Consider the following 24,070-nt stretch of genomic DNA (forward strand, 5'->3'; position numbering starts at 1 on the left):
ATGATCAAGGCATGGTGGCTTCAGCTGCTCTGTGAATAATCCCCCTCCTTGAGAATCTTAGGGAAACTTCCAAATAGAGTGAAGAAGGGGAAAAAAAAAGGAAAAAAAGAAGCAGGGGCACTTAGCTCTTCACAGAGCTCTTTCCAGAAGTGGAGTCTGCCTCACAAAAACAGTATATATTGTTTAAGACAAATGATACTTTATATTCAGGAGAGACTCCCAACTAAACTAGTTTAGAATTTGTGATACTTCTTCATGTGGTGAGAGAAACTTCATGTGTACATTAGTCAATGTGTGTGAACTATTTTTCAGAAAAAACAGAGCAAGAAGAATTTTGATTTCTGCAGGAATCTACTTCCTCGCTGGTAGAGTCATAATCCATAACCAAAGTCTTGGGAATTGTTTAAGCAAATCAGATACATGACACTTTCATGTGCCTTCACTGGCTGAAGAACTGGGGCTCCAAAACATACCCTGATATTTTGCAGCATGTTGTCTGTTCTTTGCTTCAAGCAGTAAGGGCAGAGAGAACTGCAGTGTGTCTTGTGCCTGGCAGGATTTACTCTTCCCAAAACTCACATCTTGGCTTGCTGTCCTGTTTTCTTGGGCTTTTTGCTTTTTGAGGGTAGCCTCTCCTTTGTTTTCCTTTCTTCCTTTTTTGAATTGCTCTTTGCACTACAATCATGACCTGAGCCAAAAAGGAGGAAAAAACAAATGCATATCAACTACTACAAAGTTACTGTTTACTAAAAAAAGTACATGGCTTTGGTTTCCTTCACAAGAAACTGTGGTATTATGGCAGAAACATTTCCTTTACTAAAGGAGAGCCACAGCATGATTCAAAATCTAGTACTAAAATGTGGAAACTTCAGCCATGGGCACAGGACCTGGTTTTATTGCTCCAGCGATATGATATTGTCCCCCTCTGGAAAGGTTAATTCCAACACTTCACAGAATCAGACCATACATCCCTTTATGGCATGCTGATACACATGACAAGCAATGAACCGATGGCTAGAGCCTCTCCCACTAGTAGCTACAGAAGGATAGTGCAGGGTCAGAGGCATTATCCATTGCCATTAGGTTGAGATTTTCCAACTCCTCTCCCTGGGCTGTTTGCAAAGAGGTTAATGAGCTTCTGGGCCTCTAGTGTCACAGCTGGGAAGCTCCATGAAACCAGTCCTGGTATTTGCCACAGTGTATCAGCTGCTGCTGAACACCTAGGAGTTTTCCAGCGCTGCTAATCTACTGCTACCATGTCTTATGTCTTTCAGTACCTTAAGATAGCTAGATCAAGGAACCCACAAAACAGAACTAAATCCTATTCTTTGATGTATTTTGAACAGAACAATAATTGAGTAACCTTTTAAATATTGAAATGACTTCCCTGCAGACTTGGAGACACTTTTGCCATTGTGTTTCTTCATCTTCTGGGAGACCAGATTAAAGCTGGATGAATGGAAATTTTCTCTTGTGGATAGGATTGTATCATGGCATGCACTTTTTCCCACCTCCTGTGGCACAGACTGCTTTTTATAATTGCCTTTAGCATCATGGGTGAGACTCTCAGAGCTAAAACACACAGAGGTCAGGCCAGAAAATATTTTATCTCCGCACAAATTCATGACAAGACATACGTAAAGATGACCAGGCAGAATGGAAAATCCTTACAGGAAAAATTCCTGCTACTTTAGTCTGAAGCATTTCCTAAGAATCATATGAGGAAAAAAAAAGTAAAAAGAAGTAATTTACTGTATTTCAAACTACAAAGAACCACAATGCCACCATACTATCCTATGTATGGATACTATTGCCAATATCATGTAGCCGCTATACCCACTCTCCCTTCTAAGTAAGTCAGCCAGAAGTGCCCATCGTGGAAGCAGCAGAGGGTTACCTTATCATCACAGAAGTAAAGGCAGCTACCAAAGACATTTCTTTCCTTTTTTATCAGGGGAAAGCCTAAAATTTTCAAGTTTGTGTAGCAAAGTCTGAGCTGTAAGGTGCAAAGCAGGAGTCCTTGAAATCATTTAATGTGAACAAATTAATATGTATTATTTCATAAGGTGTCTGTGGCAGGATCCACTGCAATCTAACTAGCTAGTTAACTCCACTTTGCTCTGCTACCCAACAACAGCCACATGTACGCTTGGCAAGATACAGAACATTTTATGCTATCAGGAGGTGAGTACTTATGAAAGTAATTAATACTGATGGTCAGTTTTACTGCCACGGGGCCTTGCACACCCATGAGAGTGTACAACCTTCATTGTTCATTGCCAAAGCACCAGAACCTAGAACTGAAGGGAAGGCACTAGCTATGAGCTGTGCACCAGCACCATGACAATATTGCGATTTTAAGATATTCAACCATTCTAAACTAGTAAATGTCTGGTTTGGACTGTCTGTGCCACCTAGCCTGGATAGGCCTTTATTTTCTCATCTCTGCCCTGTTTCTTAGTAGCTGTATGGCCCTATCTTCTCCCTCCCTCCCAAGGCAGCAGCAATCATCCCTTCCTCCGGAAAAGCACCAGATCAGCGCTTGTGCGCCGGTGAGCCCAGCAAAGCTGGGGAAAGGAGCTTCAGCTTTGTGCCAAAGGAGAGGGTGGGCAGCTCCAGATGAGACAGAGGAAGGAGGTTTCTCTGCTTCTGTAATATCACCTTCCACTGCAGTCTCAACCATGGGATGAAGTGGCCAAGGACAGCTGCCTAGTTTATTAATGAAAAACAATGAAGCACAATGTTAGAGGAGCACAAAAAGGAGGAGAGTGGAATTTGTAGAGAAATCAAGCTGGGATCATTGTCTCACTCCAGCTTTGTGAAAAATGCTAGAAACCTGTAAAATATAATAGCATCCTACCTGAAATCCTCTCCTACTTTTTTGGCAGAGGCTGCCATTTGCAATTTTACTGTAAAAAGCAGAAAAAAGAAAAATATTGAAAGTACCTATCAGATCTCTTTAAAAAAAATCGACATAATGAAACATCCAAATTTTGTTGTGGCCAGTTCAGACTCAATAACTGGCTGAGGTTGAAAGAGTTACTTACAGTAAGTAGAGTTACAGTAAGCAGACATAGCTGGACATCAAGCCATTTACTCAGATGACTAGTTGTGGGGATTAAGACCTTCTTCATATTGAGCAGATTATAACTCACGTGCCCACTTCCCCTTCTTCATCTATTGCCTAATAAAGGCTATTTTGGGATAAAGACAGTCTAGGTAGCTCCCATTGAAACTGTTCCACTATGCATGAAACTGTAAATCAGGAAGTGAAGGTGCCAAAGGCAACATGATTATTTGTTTCAGTAAGCACGCAGCTCTGTCGAAGAACATGTTCTCACTCCTAGTGTCTGCTCCAAGGAAAGCAAGTGATTGACATTCAAATGACTCTGGACTAGAGTCATAACAGACATCTCAAGAGCATGAGTACTATGTCGAGCCCCACTGGTCAAGCAACATGGGTGGGGAGTGGGAGAGAAGAAGAGCTGGTGCCACCTGACTGATCTTGACAGGGGTATGTGTTCATGAGCTGCTCAGCTGCTAGTGCTCACCGCAGGGTGGCTGGCTGTGTATGAACAAGGTGCCCTGGGGCACGTGCCAGCATCTAGGGAACCTATAAATTAAGTAGTGGTGGTGCCACTGCATTCAGGCAGCAGCTGAACAGGGGTCCAGTGCAGATGAGATAAAAGTACCTGAGTGACAGCAACCTTTGGGCTAGAAGTTGTTTCCTCTCAAGTACATATATAGCCCCTGCCTTCACTACACACCCTGCTAGTAAGACAACTCTGGAAGTGCAGTAGGAGGGAGAAAAAGGGTATTTAAAGTGTTTTACAGGCTGTGGGATAGTACTCCAGTCCAGATCTAAAAAACACAGTAACAAAATATTAAGAGCCAGGATTTGGTTTTTTCATCGTTTTTTTCCCCTTCTTCTAAGCAATGTCAATTCCAGGAAAGCCTAGAAGAATGTGATCTGCTACATTTTTACCCTTGCGTATGGTACACAATAGCTAGGACCGAACAGCTGCAACTGCGGAAGAAAGTGCTTTAAAGTCCCCCAGGACAGCAAAAACATCTAAAAATGCATTCTTTATTAATCTCCTCTTTGGCAGGCAAGCCCTCATCAGTCATACCACTTAAATGTACTCAACTGTACTGTACTTAAACGGTAACTGGACCACCTGTCCCACAGAAGCCAATTAATTACAGCTGTAATGATTTGTGCCCAGACTCAGAGGCTGGCAGAGTGGGAGTCACTTTTAACTTCATCTCTCCCTCCATGCTGCAGGTGGCTCACATATCTTCTTTCTCAAGACATGGATCTTCAGCCTAACAGCTGATGTGACAGGCTTGGCCCCCCACCTGGTCAAAATAAAGTAGGGAGGGCAAAACACAGGAAAACCCTCCAATTATATTTATATAGGTGTAAAAAACACGTTAAGAACACAGGATGCCCTCAATTAATTAATCCAGTCTTCTCCTATCACAGGCACATCCTTCCTACAAACCCGTTCACAAACCAAATATTCATCTGTTAGTTTTCCAGCTACCGTGCTACTTCATTTTTTTTTTTTTCTGGTTAAGTTCTCCAAGACAAAAACAAAGTAGTCATAACGCAGAATAGCTCTGGGTGCATGTCTGAGAAAAACAAGACAGGAATTCAGAACCAAGCACAAAGTCTTTGCTAAAACATACTGCTGCAGCATGACATTGTTAGATTTTCAGCACCCAAAGCGTGAAAATCACATGAATAAGGACCATCCTGAGAATAAGTTCCAGTATCCTTAATGTAGGCAAAGAATAAGTAATATATTCTCACATTCCTCTGTTTAACTGATCTGTAATAGCTCCCTACGAATCCATAAAACCCACAGATTTATATAAAACCACAGAAAATAGGTATGACTATTTTAATATTTCTCATCTGGTCGTCACTGAAGAATTCTAGATCTCTGCTCATGAAAATAATGGCTGAAGTACTGTTCTGTATAATATGCTGACATGACATCTGGAAAAGATTTTAAAGCTTATTTTGATGAGAGGAATCCCTTTTTTTCTTTTTGTAATTCTCAGAATATTTCATGAGGCTTGTTTATCTGTGTAGGAGAGGTAAGAACTGAAAAGAAATGTATTAATTGCTTTGCAAAATTCTAGCAATAATATGAGCTGTAAGAATTTTTAAAAAGTGACACGATGCTGTAATTAACACTGCTCACAGGTGTTTATTGGAATAAATAAAAATAATAACAATGGCTAAAATCAATGAATGCTGCTTAGGGCACTGTAAGGTGAGGACAGGCAGCTTTCTATTCAGGACATTTCTACTTTGCTACTTTCTTCATAGATGAACTTGTTGGTTTTGTATGCTTGACAGTGGGCTGTTTCATGGCTTTGTGGGTACCTGCGAAGTCACAAAGTTTGACACTAAGCAAAACAAAACCCATTGTTTTTCAGTACTATGTCCACAGCAATGTTTTCTATTACAACCCTGCAAAAAACTCTACCAAACCCTATCCTTAAACTCCTGGATTGAAAAAACTCTGCATTCCTGTAAGACGCCTATTCTGTTTTAATGTGAAACATTAAAATTGTAAGTTTATGAAAACCAGATTTTTAAGGCCTGAAAGAACCACAGATTATTTCATTATTCATTTCACCTACCATGAAAAATAGGCTAGCAATTTCATTCATTTTTCTGTGGACCCTCTTCTAGACTGTGTTTGACTGAAGCGAGACCCCACCACATCTCCTGGAGTCTGCACTAATGGGTGTTCTGACTCCCTGACAAAAGGTGCATCTCTTACTTCTAGTGTAAATTTGTCTGTTATCAATTACAGCCACTGCTTCTCATGTTTTCTTCTGCATGGACTAAGGCTATCTTTGCTACTCTCAGCTGCTCTACTGAAGAATGTCATTGGGGCAACCCCTAGTATCAATACAGGCTGGGGGACAAAGGGATTGAGAGCAGCCCTGCAGAGAAGGACTTGAGGGGTATTGGTAGATGAAAAGCTGGACATGAGCTGGCAATGTATGCTCACAGCCCAGAAAGCCAACCGTATCCTGGGCTGCATCAAAAGAAGCATGACCAGCAGGTCGAGGGAGATGATCCTCCCCCTCTACTCCACTCTCATGAGACCCTACCTGCAGCACTGCATTCAGCTCCAGGGTCCTCAGCACAAGGAAGACATGGACCTGTTGAAGTGTGTCCAGAGGAGGGCCACAAAAATGATCAGAGGGCTGGAACAGCTCTCCCATGAAGACAGGCTGAGAGAGTTGGGGTTGTTCAGCCTGGAGAAGAGAAGGCTCTGGGGAGACCTTATTGCAGCCTTTCAACACTTAAAGGGGGCTTATAAGAAAGATGGGGACAAACTTTTTAGCAGGGCCTGTTGCAAGAGGACAAGGGGTAATAGTTTTAAACTAAAAGAGGGTAGATTTAGACTAGATATAAGGAAGAAATTTTTTACAATGAGGGTGGTGAAACACTGGAACAGGTTCTGTTCCACCAGAGAGGTGGTAGATGCTCCATCCCTGGAAACACTCAAGGTTAGGTTGGATGGGGCTCTGAGCAACCTGATCTAGTTGAAGATGTCCCTGCTCATTGCAGGGGGGTTGGACTAGATGGCCTGTAAAGGTCCCTTCCAACCCAAACTATCCTATGATTCTATGATTTTAGGAGACAATTTTCATCCCATAAAGTCTCATTTAATCATAAAGTGGCTGAACTCTCTTAAGTCTCGTGACAAGAGGTTGTCTCCAGTTCTTAAGTACTTTGAAGAGTTCTCTTTTGCATTCTTCTTTTTAAAAAAAAAAAAATCTTTAAAATAATGATGACACCAGAAGTTGTCAAAGTAATTCAGTATTAGTCTCAGAGAAGTTCTGCAAAGAAGTCAAGATAGCTTTTCCCTCCTTCTGTTTTCACAGAGACAAACACTGTATTTGTCCTCATGGCACAGTATGAAAATAACTCACATTGAGCTACTTGCTCACTTTGACACCGAAATCTTTCCCAGACTTCCTAGTGCTTGCAATGACACAAGTGCTCCAGTTCAGTTTCCTTAGCCTCCACATTTGCTTCTTTCCATTTGTCTGTACTGAAACCAAAAAGTTCTCTTTGATCCCAGTTTTCCATAGGATTTCGCCTGCCTTGTTTGACTTCAGTGAATGTTTTCTCCTCTAGTTTCTCTGGACCAAATGAGCACATTATTACAAACGCGTGTATCCTACTGCCAACCAATATGAGCAAATTTTTTTTTCACGTTTCTGGAATTTGCCTTGGGTTCAGTTTTTCTCCAGTGAGACTGTTCCCATTCTGTACTTATCTTTTTAGGACATACTCTTTACTGAGGTTTGAGATTATAGAAAAAAAAATGGCTTATTGGGATTTTAACAATTAAACAAACATATAATGTTTACCTTTTTTCACTGGGTCAAGTACCTGAAATATCTTATGTTGAGTTTCAATGCATTGAGTCTGTGAAACAGAATAGAAACATGAACAAATTATTAGTATTATTAAGTCCCAAAAGACTGAATGACAAAAAGGTATTATCATCTTTATGATCAGGCACTTTATGGCTTGTTCAAGGAGTGTACACTAGGTTAGGACAGGGGAAGCTTGGTAAGGGTTCAATAACTAGTGGGAAAAGAGTTAACATGTAAGATCAGGCTTTTTCTTTTTTTTCCTTTCTTTTTTTTTTTTTTTTTTTTTTCCCCCCAAGCAGAAGGCAAGCTAGGCATTCAGTTTTGTCCTGATTTTCAAAAGCTCAGAAAACTCAGCAACTTGCGTTCACTTTGCAAGCTGTTGGGTGCTCAGCATTATAAAAACTGCTTAAATGCCTTTTCATGAAAGTAGGAACATAACATTAGACTCCACTGTTTTCATCCAGGATTTTTAAGTGTTTGTCAACTACAACAAGGCTCACATTTTCTGAACAGTTATGTAGGATGCTGAACAACAGTAACGGAGAAGTGACATTTTTACAAGACTAGATCTTATACCAACTATTCTGACAACGACCTTTTAATAAACTTAATCCCACGGTAGTTGCTAGGCCAGCTAATGCTGAGTACCAAGCCACACACTCTGAATGGTAGGAAGGGGCATGATGCAGATTTACAGATATTGCCAGCACAAGTATTTCAGAGCTGGAGCTTGGTAATGATCCCAAACATCATTAAAAAATTTACTGCCTGTTTCCCTAGTATGTCCTGTGACCTTTCCCTTTCTCTTCTCTTCACAGCACTGTGCTGGACTGGAAAACTGAACAGAAAATGTTTTCCATGGACTTGACAAAAATCTTGTTCAATGAAACTGGCAGTAAAACAGGTGCAGCTGAGGGAGTGAGGTGTTAGTAGTTTTGGAGACTAAAGAAGAGCTGGTATAATCTCCAACTCCAAGGCATATTCCTTGACAGAAAGATCTAAATGTATCAGATAATATATTCATGAGACATAACTTTACCATTTTTTCCTTTTCCAGACTTGTTGATGTTGACAATTCATTCATAGATGAAATAGACAATAAAGAGCAATGGGCATTCTAGGTCAGCAGCTTTTGGTGGCAAAATTGTTTGTCCAAAGTTACGGTGGTTGAATTAAGTTGTCATATGTCAGCCTCCGATCAAAAAATTAGCACAACATGTTTCTATTGGGATGAAAAATACTCACAATTTTGCTTTCATGACTTCTGTCCTTAGCAATGCTGTGAAAATGTTCTCCTGAAGTTTTGGGTTTTTTTCTGCACAGAAAATAGTATGTAACCATTTTGATTCATGAGGGAATATTATAGTTACAAACGAAAAAAAAAAGTTGCAAATAAACCTGATAATCACAATGCCAGAAGGAACGCATGTAAGCAAGCTGCTCAAGATTGAATTCCTTGTGCTGTTCTGTTCAGCAAATATTTATGAACCTGGACACAAACATATCATATTGACAAGGGACCACACTTCCTACTCAGTTTGGCTTGTTTATTTTTAGTCTGGGAACGTGGAGAGCCAGGATTTCTCAGTAGTACTAATTGCCACTGCTCTGTTTTTCCAACATTGGGGCTTCTGAAAACAAAGACTGGCATAAAATGCAAAAAGCTTGGGAAGCACTGGTCTACCTATTGAACGAATGAAAGCCTTAATAAAGCAGCCACAATTATAATGTGTATGTACATAAAAAGAATATTACCCATCAAAATATTAATGTGACCTCTTCTTTCCAAACAAGTTTGCTTTCTCTAGGCAACAATAACAGTGCTTCTATTTTGCATCTGAGGGCCATATAGATTTCTAGGCTGAACATCAGCAAAATGTCGTTGAGGGCTACATACAGCTCCAGCATGAATATCTGTCAAAAACTCTACTGTACATGTGATTTTCCTTGCTATTCACCTTTTTCAAATGCCTTTAAGAACTTCCATCAAGAACAAAACCAGAAATTTTGGTAAGTCTTTTGATTTAATAACCTTAATTAGTCACTGAAGTAGATCCACACAGGAAAATGAGCATAATCATGAAAAGGACAAAAGAAAGAAACTTCTGGCAGGAATTGTGATGTACTGTTCTTTCAAACTAATTTGACAAACTGTTGTTACTTTCTTTACATAGTAACAGCATCACTCTGATGTGTTTTGCTTCTAGTATACATCCAGCAAAAGCGCTTTAATTCACTGCATGAAATATACGTGAATGCAATTCATACAATTTCCTTGCATGAAAGATGTCTTTGCCTATGTTTCAGCACAGAAATTACTGAAGAGGACCTAGTGAAGCTCCCCTTCACTAATAGTTTTGCAATGTATACTGGTGTTTATAGGTATTGGCAGGCATACCCTTACAGAATCATGCTCTCAGGTGGCCAAAGACATGTTCAGTCCTGAACGTGCTCATCCTCTGTTAAGACAGGCACATGATGGGATGGGCTCTATTCCCAGAGGGATCTCTGCTGGAAAAGTCTCCTCTTTATTGTGCATTAAATTAGTGACGCATTTTAAAAGCGCAGTCACTTTTGAAATAGGGAGGTTTGAGTGCACTCACCAGAGCTTATCTGACTACATCATGTTTCAAACTATCATCTCTGAAACTAGATCTAGAACTCCAAATCATGCAATTTGTCAACCAGCCCAGTCACCTGAAATGCCTATCTGCATGTTTTGCAAAGGGTTACAAGGGCCACTTCAGTTGTATACACTCTTAGTACACAGTCTTGGTACTAGTTTCTCCTTTTACTGTTGTTTATTTACTGTATTTATGTAACAAACAGGAAGCAACAATTTACAGGAACTGTTATTGTTGGCTAAAATTCATCCACAAGCTTTCTAAAAGTAATACACTCACAAAAGTTTGTTTTGCTTATCTACAGGAAACATCTTGAGTAATATTATGGTAATCACAGGCACCAAAGAAATAAACACCAAGTAAACAAGGACAAAAAACATGTTTCAACCCATTCTTTTCAGCAAAACAAGGAAATACAGGTTTCAGGAAAATAAACTGTCTCATTGCCCTCCAGTGAAAGCACTTTGTTAAATCTGGGGCTACATTTGCCTATAAGCTTAGAAGTAGGCAATGGGGTAGTCTGATGCTGACAGTGCTTAGCACCAGTGCGATGACCTGCCTGCATGGGTGAGAGAATGCAACTCCTGAACACTCTGAACTGGGTATCTGCAAAGTATGGCTGACATCAGTGTACAAACGGGCACAATACTTCTTGTGCTTAAAGCTGGTGCCATCCTCCTTCTCACCCTGACCCTATGTCTTGCTTACTCAGCTGTACTGCAGAACCTGACAGGTAGAAAGCCACCTTCTTTTGGAACAAAAACATCACCTTCTAGACAATCCGGGTGTCACGGTTTAAAGCTGGGCCGGCTATTAACCAGATGGCAGATGCTCTCTGTTAACTCTCTCCCCCCTCCTAAGGGAAAGGGAAAAGAGAGAGAGACTTATGGGTTGGAAAGTTAAAACAGTTTTAATAAACTATAATAATGAAAAAGAATATAATAACAATAATAATAGAAATAATCAAATATATACAAATATATACAAAACCAAGACTGAGAGCTTGGAAATCCTCCTCAGGCAGAGTTGCTCCCCCCAGCACGGGCGGAGGGGAAAACGCAGTAGCTCCCCTGCCATCACACCTGCAGGCTTTTAACTGGAGAATTGGCAAAGCTGGTACCAATCAGTGGGAGACAGGAGGGCCCCTCCCTCCTGGGCCCCACCTCCAGGAGGCAGTGGGTTAGTGATAAATAGGAAAGTGAGAATGACGTGTGTGGGATGGAATACCTCGTTGGTCAATCTTGGGTCACCTGCCCTGTCTGCTCCCCCCTGCAGCTGCGACCCCCCTTCGGCTCTTCACTCGTAAGCAGTGAGGAATTTAGCAGTGACCTTGGTTTCTCTAAGACTAATTGGCCTGGTTTGGGCCAAACCAGGACACCGGGTTAAGCTACAGGGAAAATTAATCCCATTGCTCTGTGCTGTTAATTTGGCCTATATCTCTATAGACTATTGATTTGTTAATTACTATTCTGACTGACTTAATGCTAGGGTTCTTCAAAATAGAGCCTGTTAAACTCTAGGTATTCTTTCTCAGTGGCATTCAGGACAGAGATGGAAACAGAGAAGAAAAAGTCATAGCATACCTTAGTACCTAGTTTTAGCTGGTGTGCAACAAGATCACAGGAGTCTGGGCTGTCAGAATCTTGGCTGCTGTGAAAGATGAGCATTGTTTTGGTTAATTTCCAAATTTGGTGATTGCAAACAGTACTTTGCAGCATTCATTCCAACCATTAGCAGGTGTTTTCTGTAGTAACCCTAGCTGTAGAAATGTAAATGTGTTTTCCACATGCTTATCTTCCAGACTCACATTTTAAGTTGACAGGCCTACAGCTAACCTGCAAAAAGTGGGCATCATCATCTTCGAGAAAGCTTGGTTACTGAAAGAGATGTGATCTATCCAGATGGCACCTCCTGCTTCTACCTAGGTTTCTTTTAGTTCTACTTCACACACCTTCCCCCTCCCCTCCTAAATCCTCCTCTTTGTTCCCAGTGAGTCTTCTCCTAGTTCTCTGATGATGCATTACGATCTTGTGCCTCTTTTTATTTCCTTGCAGTTCAGCACCAGTTGTGAAGCTCAGCTCTTGATTTCTATACTCTGGGCACCTAAAGTCTGATGAGATAGATCCAACCTATTAATGCTTCCCCAAAAAAGGAATGTACAAAAGTTTTATTTTATAATAAATGATCATAGAGCCTCAGCTGTTTATAACACATACACCCACCTCTCACAAATCACCTGCACAACTGATCTTGCAGTCACTCACGGTGTGCACTGGCACAGGAGGAGCTGATCATGTTTAATAGGTCCATCGTTTGGTCAGCATACAGATTCTTGCACTGCTGTCAATTACCCTGAACTTAACCCCTTTGGCTAAATGGAATCAGACTAGCATCTTCCATGGTTAATGAAATTAGCTTTACACAAAACCAAACCGATATACCTTATATTGTGGCTAGACTGCTCTGCAAAATGTAAGGCTGAAAAAAAGCATATTGATTTAAGTGATGCAATAGACCAAGCTCTGTACCAACGCAGTTTCATTTCTCTTCAGGAAAGCCACCTGGGGTAGATACAGAGCTCCACTTCCAATGAACCAGCTATTAAGGTTTGGATATAAGATTTGTATGTAATCTTTTAAGGAGTGTTAAGGAGTGTGACAATTAAAAGTCTAATTTTAGTAACATTTATAACATCTACTCTGGCACTCTTTATCAGGTGCAGAGAACATACAATAAATTGTGGCATATCTGAATAGTTCTAAGTTACCTGGAATCCCAGTCTAACACATCAGAATTCAGGACCTTGGAGTTCACCCTGGCTTGCTGTTTCACTACTTTCTCATGTTCCTTCAGGCACAGATGAAAATAAGAAACACCACAAACTTAGTTTACTGCTTAAAGAAAGCCATTATCAAATTGATTATTGCTATAACCCTACAGAGTATTATGTTTTGTCACAGGAGGATGAACTGAGGCAGGAGAAAAGGCCTAGGAGGGACTTTCCTTACCTCCTTGTTATGAACATAGTAGTTCAAGAGAGCATCACAGAAATGCTGTCCTATTGACTCCAAGTCTTTCATATCGAAATGGGTGCTTCGTCCGCAGCCTGCAGCATCAATAGGAGCAAGACAGAAATGAAAATGTCAGTCATCCTGCTGACTGCTAGCTACCTGTGTATTTCAGGATGGTGGTTGACTGCAAACTCACATATCTTTCACTGACAGATGCTAGACAGGTCAATGACTGCCAGAGTTTTATACAGATGATATTACAGACCATTATTCTGCCTATATGAACAAATCTATCCACTCAGAGGAGGTTATCTATAATGCATAGTTAACTGATTCCCTGTTACAAAATTTCCTAAAAATACAACTGGCTTTAGTTACTGCTTTTAAATTGCCATCCACTAATGTTGCTTCATGATACATCCCCAATAATGCTAGTGGTGGCCTGAAAGGTCCCTAGGTGAATGCCCTAGTTTTAGTGTTTTTTCCAACTCTTACCTTCAATCATCATTCATTTCTACCCAATAAGACAGAACACCCATGAAAAACCAAGAGTAAAGGTCTTGTTTGATGATTCCTACTAAATGGCTACAGGGAATTGTCTCACCTAACTTAGAGCCACAGATAGAAGCTTCTAAAGTGTAGCTGTTGTTGATGTCCATCTCCCACATTACCACTCGACCTGTGCCTTCTTTGCTCTTTCATACTCTGAAATGGCAGTCTGGGAATGAGAACTTAAAAGACAGGTACAGCATTAGCCTTTGATGTAAACAGGAAGATGCAATAATTTCATTTCAACCCTGCAAGTTTTTAAAAATCTTATCTACCAGATAAACAATTGTGAGTTTTCACTCTACTTGAATACTGCACAACATAGCTCAGAGCACACTGTTATTACTGGTATAATGGAGATGTAGGTGAAATAACAGCCCTTTGATTAAAAGTTTATTTTACTTTAAGGATTTCTGAGACATTTGCAAATAATTTTTTATGTGGCTGTACTTACTGTTTCTAAACAATCCTATACAGACATCTGACCAGCTGAGTTACCCCAAATCCTGTTATATACCAACATGCATATTTACTAAACAGTTGGAATAGCTCTTCTCTCATGAGTGAATAGATTAACATTTTGATGCAACCGATCTGGAACTCACAACCACCTCATTATTGATATCTGAGGAAAACAGCATTAGCTGCAAGGATGACATGACATCTAGTAAGTTAGTTTGTGTGTTGTTTTATTCCTGAGCCTTTACAACCTTTGTGGTTCAAAAGAAGCTTACTGCAGTCAGATTTTGCTGGAAAATGACATATTTTAAAAGCTGTCATTTCCTACTAAACTTTTTTTTCCCTAATTGAAATATCTTTCACGAACATGGTGATTTTGACACAGTTCTCAATGGAAGTTTTCAAAAGGATTCAATCTGGAGAAACATTTTTTTCTTTAGTTTCTTATTTGCTTACTTGTTGGTTTTTAATTCTACAATATATATTAAAGCTGCACTAATATATGAATACACAATATTTAATGTTAGTTTTTGACATTGATAAATCAATGTTACTTTGATATTCCCTTTTTTTCATTCTTTTAAAAAATCTTTAAAAAATGCTAACTTTATGTCAGCACGATAAATTTTGGAGTGATGGAATTTCAAAGGAGTTAACATTTCATATTCCTACCATTTCTAGTTTTAGCCAATTGAAGATTTTTTTACTGGGTGAAGTGTGGTCTTTTAGTAAATGTGATACCTTAACAAAAAATCAGGGATCCCAGATGGTGCTTGAATTTTTAGGTAAGTTTCTAGCCAGACATTTGCTTACCTTATCTGGGCAGCTCTTGCTCAGCAAGAGTGGGAAGACACGTGGATGCACATCTGGTGCTTTTGCTTGCTGCTTTCTCTCACAACCATACATGAACACATTTTGTTTCCTGTTGTGACCATGGATGTCACAATACAGAAAAACATCACGTTCCCCCATCACTCTGTAATACGAGATGACACAGAATACTTTATTAAGTGTTTTTTTTCTTTACTTTAGTCTGAGCTAATACATTACACTGAAGCTCATGTGTAACCTAAAGAGCAAGAAACAAGTTTCATATTCTGAGCTCTAAGTTAAACTTTTAGTGCGCTAGATTAGAGCCAAACTGCTCAGTTCCCTCCAGAATAAAACACTTGTCACTACACAGAAATAAGATATGCATCACCGGCCTTTGTCGATGTGTTTGTTCTAACTATCAGGCTCAGTCATACAGATCCAGCTCTGTAGATGTGTACATGAACATGCTCTACAGCTGAAACCCGCTATTCTTATCTGCTGCTCTTTCACTATTGTACACGTGTTGAATAATACATGCTGTACAAGTATGAGACTGAAGCATAAATGGCAGTGAATACTCTTTATCAAACTGGAGACATCAATTTTTACGATGTGCCAAGATTCTGCAATGTATTCTCGCTTAACTTTTTAAAGAAAGTCTGCAGGTAGACACATTGGGGTTTCGCAACCCACACCCCCAATGCCCAATTTGTGTCGAAGCAGAGCTCTAGAGGGAAGATGTGATGGCAACACAGCTTGTGGGACGGCGTCTGGGGCTTTACTCTGGGCAGGAGTTGGAAATCCACAGTGGAACTAAGAAGGAAACAGTAATAAACACATCTGTCTCAGCTGACAGTAGCTGAATGTGAGGTTGAAGGTCAGTAGCACTTCAGCAGACATAATTAATATTAATTACAGGGCACTCACAAGTGCAGGCCGTCTCCATATAGTAAGGCAGAGAGGAATTCTCATGGAAAAGAAGGAGAGGCGCAGTGCTTATCCCATGTAAGCTAGGGATATACATGCCAAAACATTCATTTGAAAGAACACAGATCTTATTTAAAACAGGCTGTAACTAGATGAAAAACATAAAATGTACTAATTCTGACACTGGCTTTTTGCACAAGCGTCTTCTTTGTATTAATTTGTTACAGAAGTTAAACCAGAGGGATTTAGTTTACTAGCTGAAGGTTTAGTTTAACACCTGAAGGCTTAGTTTTATATCCAGACTAACAATGTCTCCATGACTGGAAGTCTGCATAAGAAATCAAACATATTTGTAGCAAAACATACAGCAAACTTGGCAATCTTTGCTGTCAAATGGACATCTGGGATCTATTCTGAACCTGTCTTCATTCTGGGATGTGGTTGTATGCCAGAAAAGAAGAAAATGAGAGAAATAAGGAACTTGATAAGTAGATTTTGGTAGAGGATAGCAGGGAGAAATATGCTGAAAATGTTTTGATGAAAATTCTTTTGCCTTGGAGATACAACTTATTACCAGGAATGGAGAAAGGATATTAAAGGAAAACCTGCACAATACTGAAGAAAAAAATAACCCACTGTGAAATGCAACTGAACATAAAGAAAACAGTCAGAAAGGCTTGAGTACAGGGCAAAGATGTAAAGAATACCAAAACAACAAGGGACAGAGAAGTCACACTAAAGAAGAGACAGTGGAAATTAAAATCTTCTATTCTAAAGGGAAAGAAAATGAGGCTACCTTTTGATCATGTTTTGGGTATACCAGATGGAAGGATAACGTTTCTTCATGTTAGATCTGTATTTGTAGTTCAAGTCCTGACCTGTTAAAGAGCAGCGGTGATTTCCCACAATCACACCATCTGGATTCAACATGGTTACCACTTTGAACACAAAATTGCCCCGCAGCTGTTGAGCTTTGCCTGAATCGCCAAGAATATAATCCAGAAAGCCCTTCATTATCCAGGAACTGTTAGTTTCTCCCGGATGCACCCTCGCTGTTAGTATCACAGCCTTCCTCTCGGTGCCCTTGCCGCTTTTGGGGGGGTCTGTGATGGTTAAAACATACACTCCGTTTCCTGCCAGTGAATGGCACAAGACGTGAATCTTGCAGAATTTGGACTTCGCTGGATCTTTAGAGATGGCCATCAGGTATTCCTGCAGGTTGGAGTAGGTGTAAGGATAGCAGTGGGCAAAGTAGCAGGTGTCTCGGTCATGAGGGAACTGGAACGTCCAAGTGAGTGAGAAATATTGACGTCTACCTTGGCCCGCATTGTTTTTATAATACTTGATTTAATTTCCAGTCCTTCGCCAGCCAGCCTTGTGTTTCTTAGCATCAACTTCTGAGTACAACAGCGGCCGCAAGCCACATTTATATAGGCTGTTACGCTTGGTAAAGTTGACAATAGTGAAGCGATAAGGCATCCCTGCCTGCGTATTGCTTACTTGGAAGTAGTACCACTGTGTGTGTCTGCTTGTGTAGAGGTCGGTGCGTAGGGTCAGCTGGTACTCAAATTCATTGCTGGTAGGCAGAAAGAAGACAAACAATTGTGATGCTGGTTAGCACTGCAGCATGATGCAGCATCAAATAATGTGGACTGCCATGAAAAAGCACCCCACGGTGAATCAGGTGCTAATCCAACTTACACTGTCATAAATCAAAGTTACGCTGTGGCCAGGAAAAGATGCCTAATTGCACCAAGCGTGTCAATAATGCAACTTCTGTCTTCATTAGGACCTATAATAATAACTAGGACTTCTAAAAACATTCTCCACACTATGCTTTAAAAGGAGGTGCTTAAGAAAAGGTGTTGAGTTTGTGCGGGTGATTATCACGTATAGAAAACGTTCAGTGCTATGGAATGGCTATCAGATCATTTCAAGTGAAGGCTACCTGGAACTACTTTTGAAGCTTATTCAACTAATGTAAAACGAGTTACAAACCTAGAGTAACACATCCTGGTCAGAAACTGATAGCGGGCTACTGATAATAACAATTCTGATAATAACTCCATCTTAACAAAAGAAGAAAAGATTAGAAACTTACATTTTGACCACCTTCTGCAAATTCCCACTTTCAAACCGTGCTTCAAAGATCAGTGTGTTTTCCTCTTTCTGATGGAGGATCTGCTTCAGGGGGCGGAGACCTCTCGCTCGGGAATACATAAAGCAGGAGTTTTTGTTAGCTAGGGGAAGGAGCAGAACAGATGTCTTTCATTTCAGTCTGAGTCATTTTAGGGAATACCTGCATCCTTCTGAAAATTACTTCTAGAAACAGACAACTGCGTGGAGCTGAACTTCAAAGCATATCATTGAAGTAAGTGTAAAAGAAATGATATGAAGATTTTGTTGCCCATTCCTACTTAACCTTATGGATTTCAGCCAGCCTAAGATCTGACTCTGTCTTGGAGGTGCCTGTGTCTCTCTGTAGGAGCAAAGGGCAATTCATACTCTGCACTTAGGCAAAGCAACTGAGCTAGCTGGAAAGACTCTAGGACTCAGCTCCCTCAGGTCTTCCCACCAGTCAAAGATGCAACTTCTTTAATCAGGAATCATATGCAGCTGACAACTGTTGCCATCAGTTTGTTGTCAAATCTGTGTATTCAATTATCATAGTCTAGAAGTAAAAAAGACGGTGCCCGGACCCAGCAGCAATTACTTTTATATTGCAAGTGAGGTTTTCATATCACTTTTAGCATGCAGTTTGAGCCCGTAGCTCCTTTTGCTCTGTTCTGCTATCTTGTTCACTCTTCCTCAGATGAGACGCTCACAGAGGCATAACTGAACTTTTTACTACAATCTTCATTACCATAGTTCATTAAAAAACAAAACTTCTAGATTTGCCATCAGCAAGAATTTACTTTTCTGGTTGAGAAGTTGTTTAGATTCCAGAAAGCTTTTGCCACCAAGGTGTGGAAAACTGGGATAATCAAAACTTCCTGTCATCCCCAAACTGTACCCACCAATAGAAAGAGAGAGGATGCATCTCTTCTGCTGAAAGCTGGGAGCCCAAGGATCTTGCTGCAGAGTCACTGTAGCCATGCTGGCGACTCTGGCCAACGCTGGCAGCACGAGCTGTGCTCTGACACTGGGGCTAGGGCCAGCTCAGGGAAAAGGAGAACAGGTGAAAACTGCAGGTATCCCAGGCTGGAACTACATCCTCTGAGACTGTGGGTTTCACACTGTCAATACCGAACCAGCTGTCTTATCTGCCAGAAGTGAAATTCCCTGCTATATAACCTTCTAACTGGCAAAACGAAGGATTTGTACTGGTGGCTGGACACCAATCGCCAAGCTGACTATTACTATCCATATGTTTATATACAGAGTCTTCCCAGTGATAGCAAGCATTCATATTCTGCTGCAGCTTGATGTTTGTTAGCCCAGGAATTGCTAACTGCCTGTAACTGCCTGCACAAAGTCATTCCTCAGGAGCAGAAGGGAGAACTGGCCATAGTTAAAGGCAGCAATTTTCACCTCCTCAGCTGGGAAATTTCATTAACGAAGTCTGAGAATCATGATACCAAAATATACACTTTACTGGAGGCTGAAATAAGAACCACTTCCAGTCACCTGTGCATGAAGTTCAAGTCAGCAATAAAGGACATGGAAAGTTGCATTTTTAAAGAACAGCAACTATAGGAACATAACAGAAATCACCGTCCTTGTTTTCAAAAAGGTGGGGAGCTGTGATTCAGAGTGTTTCTCCACATCTTATCCCTTGCAATAAATTAGCAGGTCCAGCTACAGAGGACAGAGGTTCCTTCCTAGTCACACAGCAGTTACCAGTTTTCTTGGCCACCAAATGTAGCAACCTAATAGTGACAGGTAATACACCCATACTGCAGAAGTAGCTAACTTCTAAACAAACATGATGTCAAAGAGTACCAGTGCTTTTCAGTATACTGCAAGCTTTTACCAACTGCGTTACCTCAAGAAGGATACCAGTTCCCTTTTGGTTTTGTGCTTCTGAAAATTTTGTGGCCACATCTAGTTATCCTAGGATTGCAAAACTATTATCATCCTTTCTTATCTATGTAGAAGTAGCCCAGGACCAAAATCAACAACTGACAGAAGTTCCAAGGCAACTGGATCAACTTAGCAAACACAAGAAAGAATAAATAACTCTGACAATCAACTGGTGATGGTGGAATAAGGCAACTAACTCCCTTCAATTCTGTCCAATTAATACTTGCCAGATTTAGGAGCCTGTAATCAAGTGCTGATCCAATCTGGCCAGATTTTGGTTATAAGTCTTGGCAAAACCACCATAGCAAACAGTAACAAAATATTGTCCCAACACAGACTTCTGTGTTGATCTTGCAGTTACACAGCTCTCATCTTTTTCACTTTCTCTTTTGGCTGTTAGTTATCTTTGTTCACTCATATTTTCACAACAAACTCATTTTAGGCTGGTTCATACTGTTATTCTCTGAGAACAATGGCTTGAGCTGAGCTGGACTTCTGAGATAATTAAGACTATGAGCAGAATTTACAGATGATGAGACAGTTGTGTAACTAATTTCCTTCCTTATCAATAGGAAAATAATTTATTCCCAAGTACTTTAAAATAACAATAGAAAATCATATAGATTTCATCAGGCTTTGAATTAGGTTCATAAAGGAGATCAAAGCAGGTGTTTCATCTACCTACAGCTGATAGCAAGATTTCTCAGGGTGTTCCCACCTTCTTCTCCTAGACAAATCACAGTGCCTTTGTCTGGAGTTTAGTATGGTGGCATCATCTCCAAACCTGTTGGAGAGTACAATGGCTCAGGGGCAGTGGGTATCCAATCTGAAAAAGAAGAGACACACAGAAGGAGTACAAGCAGGAAGATTGTATTAGAGTCTTTATAATATGGACGCACTGAAAAGCGGTTCATCCTATTTATAACAGTTGCATGTAACAGAACCTTCGGACCTAGAGGAGCAGTGGAAGGGGAAGCCAGGAAAAGGGTGTGAGTGAAGCATACGTATAACAATTTTAACTGCATTATTATTTTTTCTTTTTCTCTAGCAACTAGATCTGGACTAATAATGATTTGTCTCTTAAGATTTCACTTATACTAACAATAAATTCTTGTCTTTATTTATATATAAGGTGTGCTTCCTCTTTGCCCATGCACAAGATTTTTAGCGTAACACAATAACTTACCAATGTGCTCAATTCTGTCCCTGATGACTTCACATTGGTGTGGCCAGTACACCAGGGAAAACTGACTGGTAGGTGACGAGTCATCCAGAGTCTGAGGCTCCCGAGGATGGGGAACCACTGCCTCTGAGTCAGATAATAACAGAATCTGTTTTGCCCTTGGAAAAAGATGAGCACAAATGGAATCTATAAGAAAGTGAAAGGACGCTCACATCAGTCTCTATTGCTCTTCTGAGTGGAAACAGACTGCAGCGATCATCTATGTGAAATTAACATAGCTAAGCACGGCACAATAAAATTACATCACACTGAAATGTAAATTTAATGCTCCATCCTATAAATCACACTGACTTTAAAAGTAGCATTGAATGAAGAGTTAATTCATTAAAACCCAAAGCACATCAAGTATCGAACCACAGCTTATTTGGGTTGCTATAAAAATGTTGGCGCCTTTTATTAGTACTGCTTTTATTAGTAGTGCCTTATGGTAGGGCCTACAATCTCAATGTCTGAGTCAAAATCTGTACTGTGCAAGAATATATAAATAAGAAACAAAGCTTAATTCCTACAAAACTTATCACACAGAGTATATGCAACAACAAGATAGTACTGGCTAGCATGACAGGAGAGGTAATGATCTGATGCTATCAAGGATTTTGTAAAGCAACAGAGACACTTGGAGGAGACGGGGGGCATTTTGCTTGACAGCAAGGAATTCTTCAAAGTCATGAGAAGCCACATGAACGAAAACATGACAGGCAGAGAAAAAGCTTTGAAAAAATCTAGTAATTGGATGATTGGCACTGTGCAATGTTGTGCACTGACCACAACACTGCCCAGAGTTAATCACTTGCCTTTGTCATAGATATGAAACGATCCCCTTTCAAAGCATTCCCTGCCCTTCCTACTATCTGCTTAGAGCAGGCCAAAAGATAGGAGTTTGGTTTCATGGAAATTTTTTTGTATTTGCTTCGGGTCTGAATCAGATACCAGCACGCCTAAGACTTATTTTACCAGAAAAAAATTCTAATCAGCTTTAGAGTTGGTGTCTAGATCTACTTCTCCTCACAACAAACAGAGGAACATAAAAACCAAAAGCACTTCACCTGAAGGATCTGATTTCATATGTGAAAAGTAAATTAATTAAAACCAAAACTGCTGAAGCTGTTTTTAAACTCTAGTGGATAGCTAACTCTAATGCATGCCTGGCTACTATAATGCCAAACCAGTAACTGGTGATCAAGGGCATGCTGCAAGAAGGGACTGAGATACTTACTTACCTATGTCAAGAACCATAAAGTGTGACTAGACCTAGCTCCAATTTTGTTTAGAGCTTGACAGTTATGTGAGCATTAATATCTTCCCCCTTCCCCTTTCTTCCACCCTCTGGTCTTACAGGGAAAATGTAGGGAAATAATTGAAAGAGTCCTAACCTGTCAGAACAGCACACTGCTGACTGTCTTCTGTTGCAAATGAGTTAGGGGAGTCTTCATCCAAAAAAAAAAAACCAAACAAATTAAAATACTAAAATAAAATCAAAAGTCCAGAGTAGGACAGCTTGCTTTTGTTTATTTTCAGGGAGCAGAGCTGCCTCTGTTTTGGTTTCCTTTATAGCCTGAGTAAGAATTAGGCCAAATCTGCATGGTCATGTACTCTCTCGTTATTCCTGGCTGCCATTCAAAGGAGACACGCTTTCACTTGTCCTCTTTTGTTTCCCCAGTACATCTCTTGTGCAGTTCTGGTATTCCTACTGTTGTGCAAAAAGCTAGAGCAGAAAACTGATATAAGAAAAAATGTCTGGTTTTCAGCTGCCTTAATTAGCCCTCTGATCCCACTCATCAAAGAAGCCTACTGATGAAGAGCAGGAGACCCAATGGAAAAGAGTAAACAGGACAGCCCTTCTGGTGGCAACCCAGATATATGCCACAATCATCCAAAGCAATGAGGACTAGGACTGGGAGATGAGGAACTTGATATTGGTGAATGGAGCTGTAACAATTCGGCAAATATTAAAAAAGCACCACTCTGCAGCCAAACCACACGTGGGCCATGAAAAGGAACCGACTACCCTGGGTTAAATTTGAAGCACACTGGCAAGGCAGCACCGAGACAGCAGTGCTTGTCCCCTTCACTGTGCTCAACACAGAACATTTATTTCCCGAGTTTTCAATGTAGTCCCCTTTCATTAACATCATATTCAATTAAAACACGAAATGTCCTTCCTGAAATATGAATGTTGATAACACCAAACGCATTTCACAGCTGGGAAAAATACTCTCAGCTTTATTTACTGCTCCTATTTACATTCACCATATTTGCAAAAATAATACAGGGCTTCTAAAAATCTGCTAGTGCAGCAGCTCGTCAGGGGCTTGATTTTTACAGGTCAAGAACTGAAAACAGTTCACAAACCAAAGCACATATACAACCATGGTGCAGAGGAGTCAGCAGATTTTACTTCGCTCGCTAAGGGAGAGCCGTGCTGCTCCCAGGAACACGGGCAGTGCCAGGGGCGAGCTCCCAGGGCGGTGATTTGGGCAGCGCGATATACAGCAACGTCCCAAAAATTTAGTCTACGGACAAACGTGCTCTGCGATGCATTCCGGGTAACGGTTTGTTACTGGGGCTGCTCGCTGATCTTACGAGAATAAGAAGCGACTGCTCCTAATGAATTACGGCTGCAAGGACTTACAGCTGATTTCCCCACGATATGGGACCCCCTCACGGGGTGGCGGGTACAGGCGCTGAGGGGACTTACTGAGCTGCCGTCCTCCCTCACGGCGAGGCTCTCCCCGCCCCGCCCCGCCGCCTGGGTGGCGGAACAGGGCATCCCGAAGCGGCGGTCCCGCCTCTCGGGGGCCGCTGCCACCGCCCGCCGGACCCCAGAGGGAGACCGCCGGGCTGCCCGCCGCGGCGCCGGCCCGCACCGCCCCCGCACCGCCCCCGCACCGCTCTCGCGAGAGTTCGCCGCCGGCCCCGCCGCGGTGAGCGCGGCCCCGGCAGGGGGGATGGCGGGAGTGGTGCCCGCGGCCCCGTGTGAGCCCCTGTCGCCGGGCAGCAGG

General features: G+C 41.0%; 1 protein-coding gene across 1 annotated transcript; it reads right to left on the reverse strand.

Annotated features, from left to right (window-relative positions):
• Positions 1-429: 429 nt before the first annotated feature.
• AGBL3 (AGBL carboxypeptidase 3) lies at positions 430-23,838 on the reverse strand. The gene is given in 17 exon segments (XM_068402088.1): positions 430-599; positions 602-688; positions 1,364-1,572; positions 2,861-2,909; positions 7,411-7,468; positions 8,665-8,734; positions 11,628-11,693; positions 12,811-12,890; positions 13,052-13,149; positions 13,659-13,785; positions 14,876-15,038; positions 16,599-17,378; positions 17,904-18,009; positions 20,544-20,651; positions 21,012-21,194; positions 22,442-22,503; positions 23,768-23,838. Coding segments are annotated over 17 exon segments (2,487 nt in total).
• Between the last annotated feature and the right edge of the window lie 232 nt (positions 23,839-24,070).

This window comes from Nyctibius grandis, chromosome 5 (assembly GCF_013368605.1).
Source record: "Nyctibius grandis isolate bNycGra1 chromosome 5, bNycGra1.pri, whole genome shotgun sequence".
NCBI classification, from domain to species: domain Eukaryota; kingdom Metazoa; phylum Chordata; class Aves; order Nyctibiiformes; family Nyctibiidae; genus Nyctibius; species Nyctibius grandis.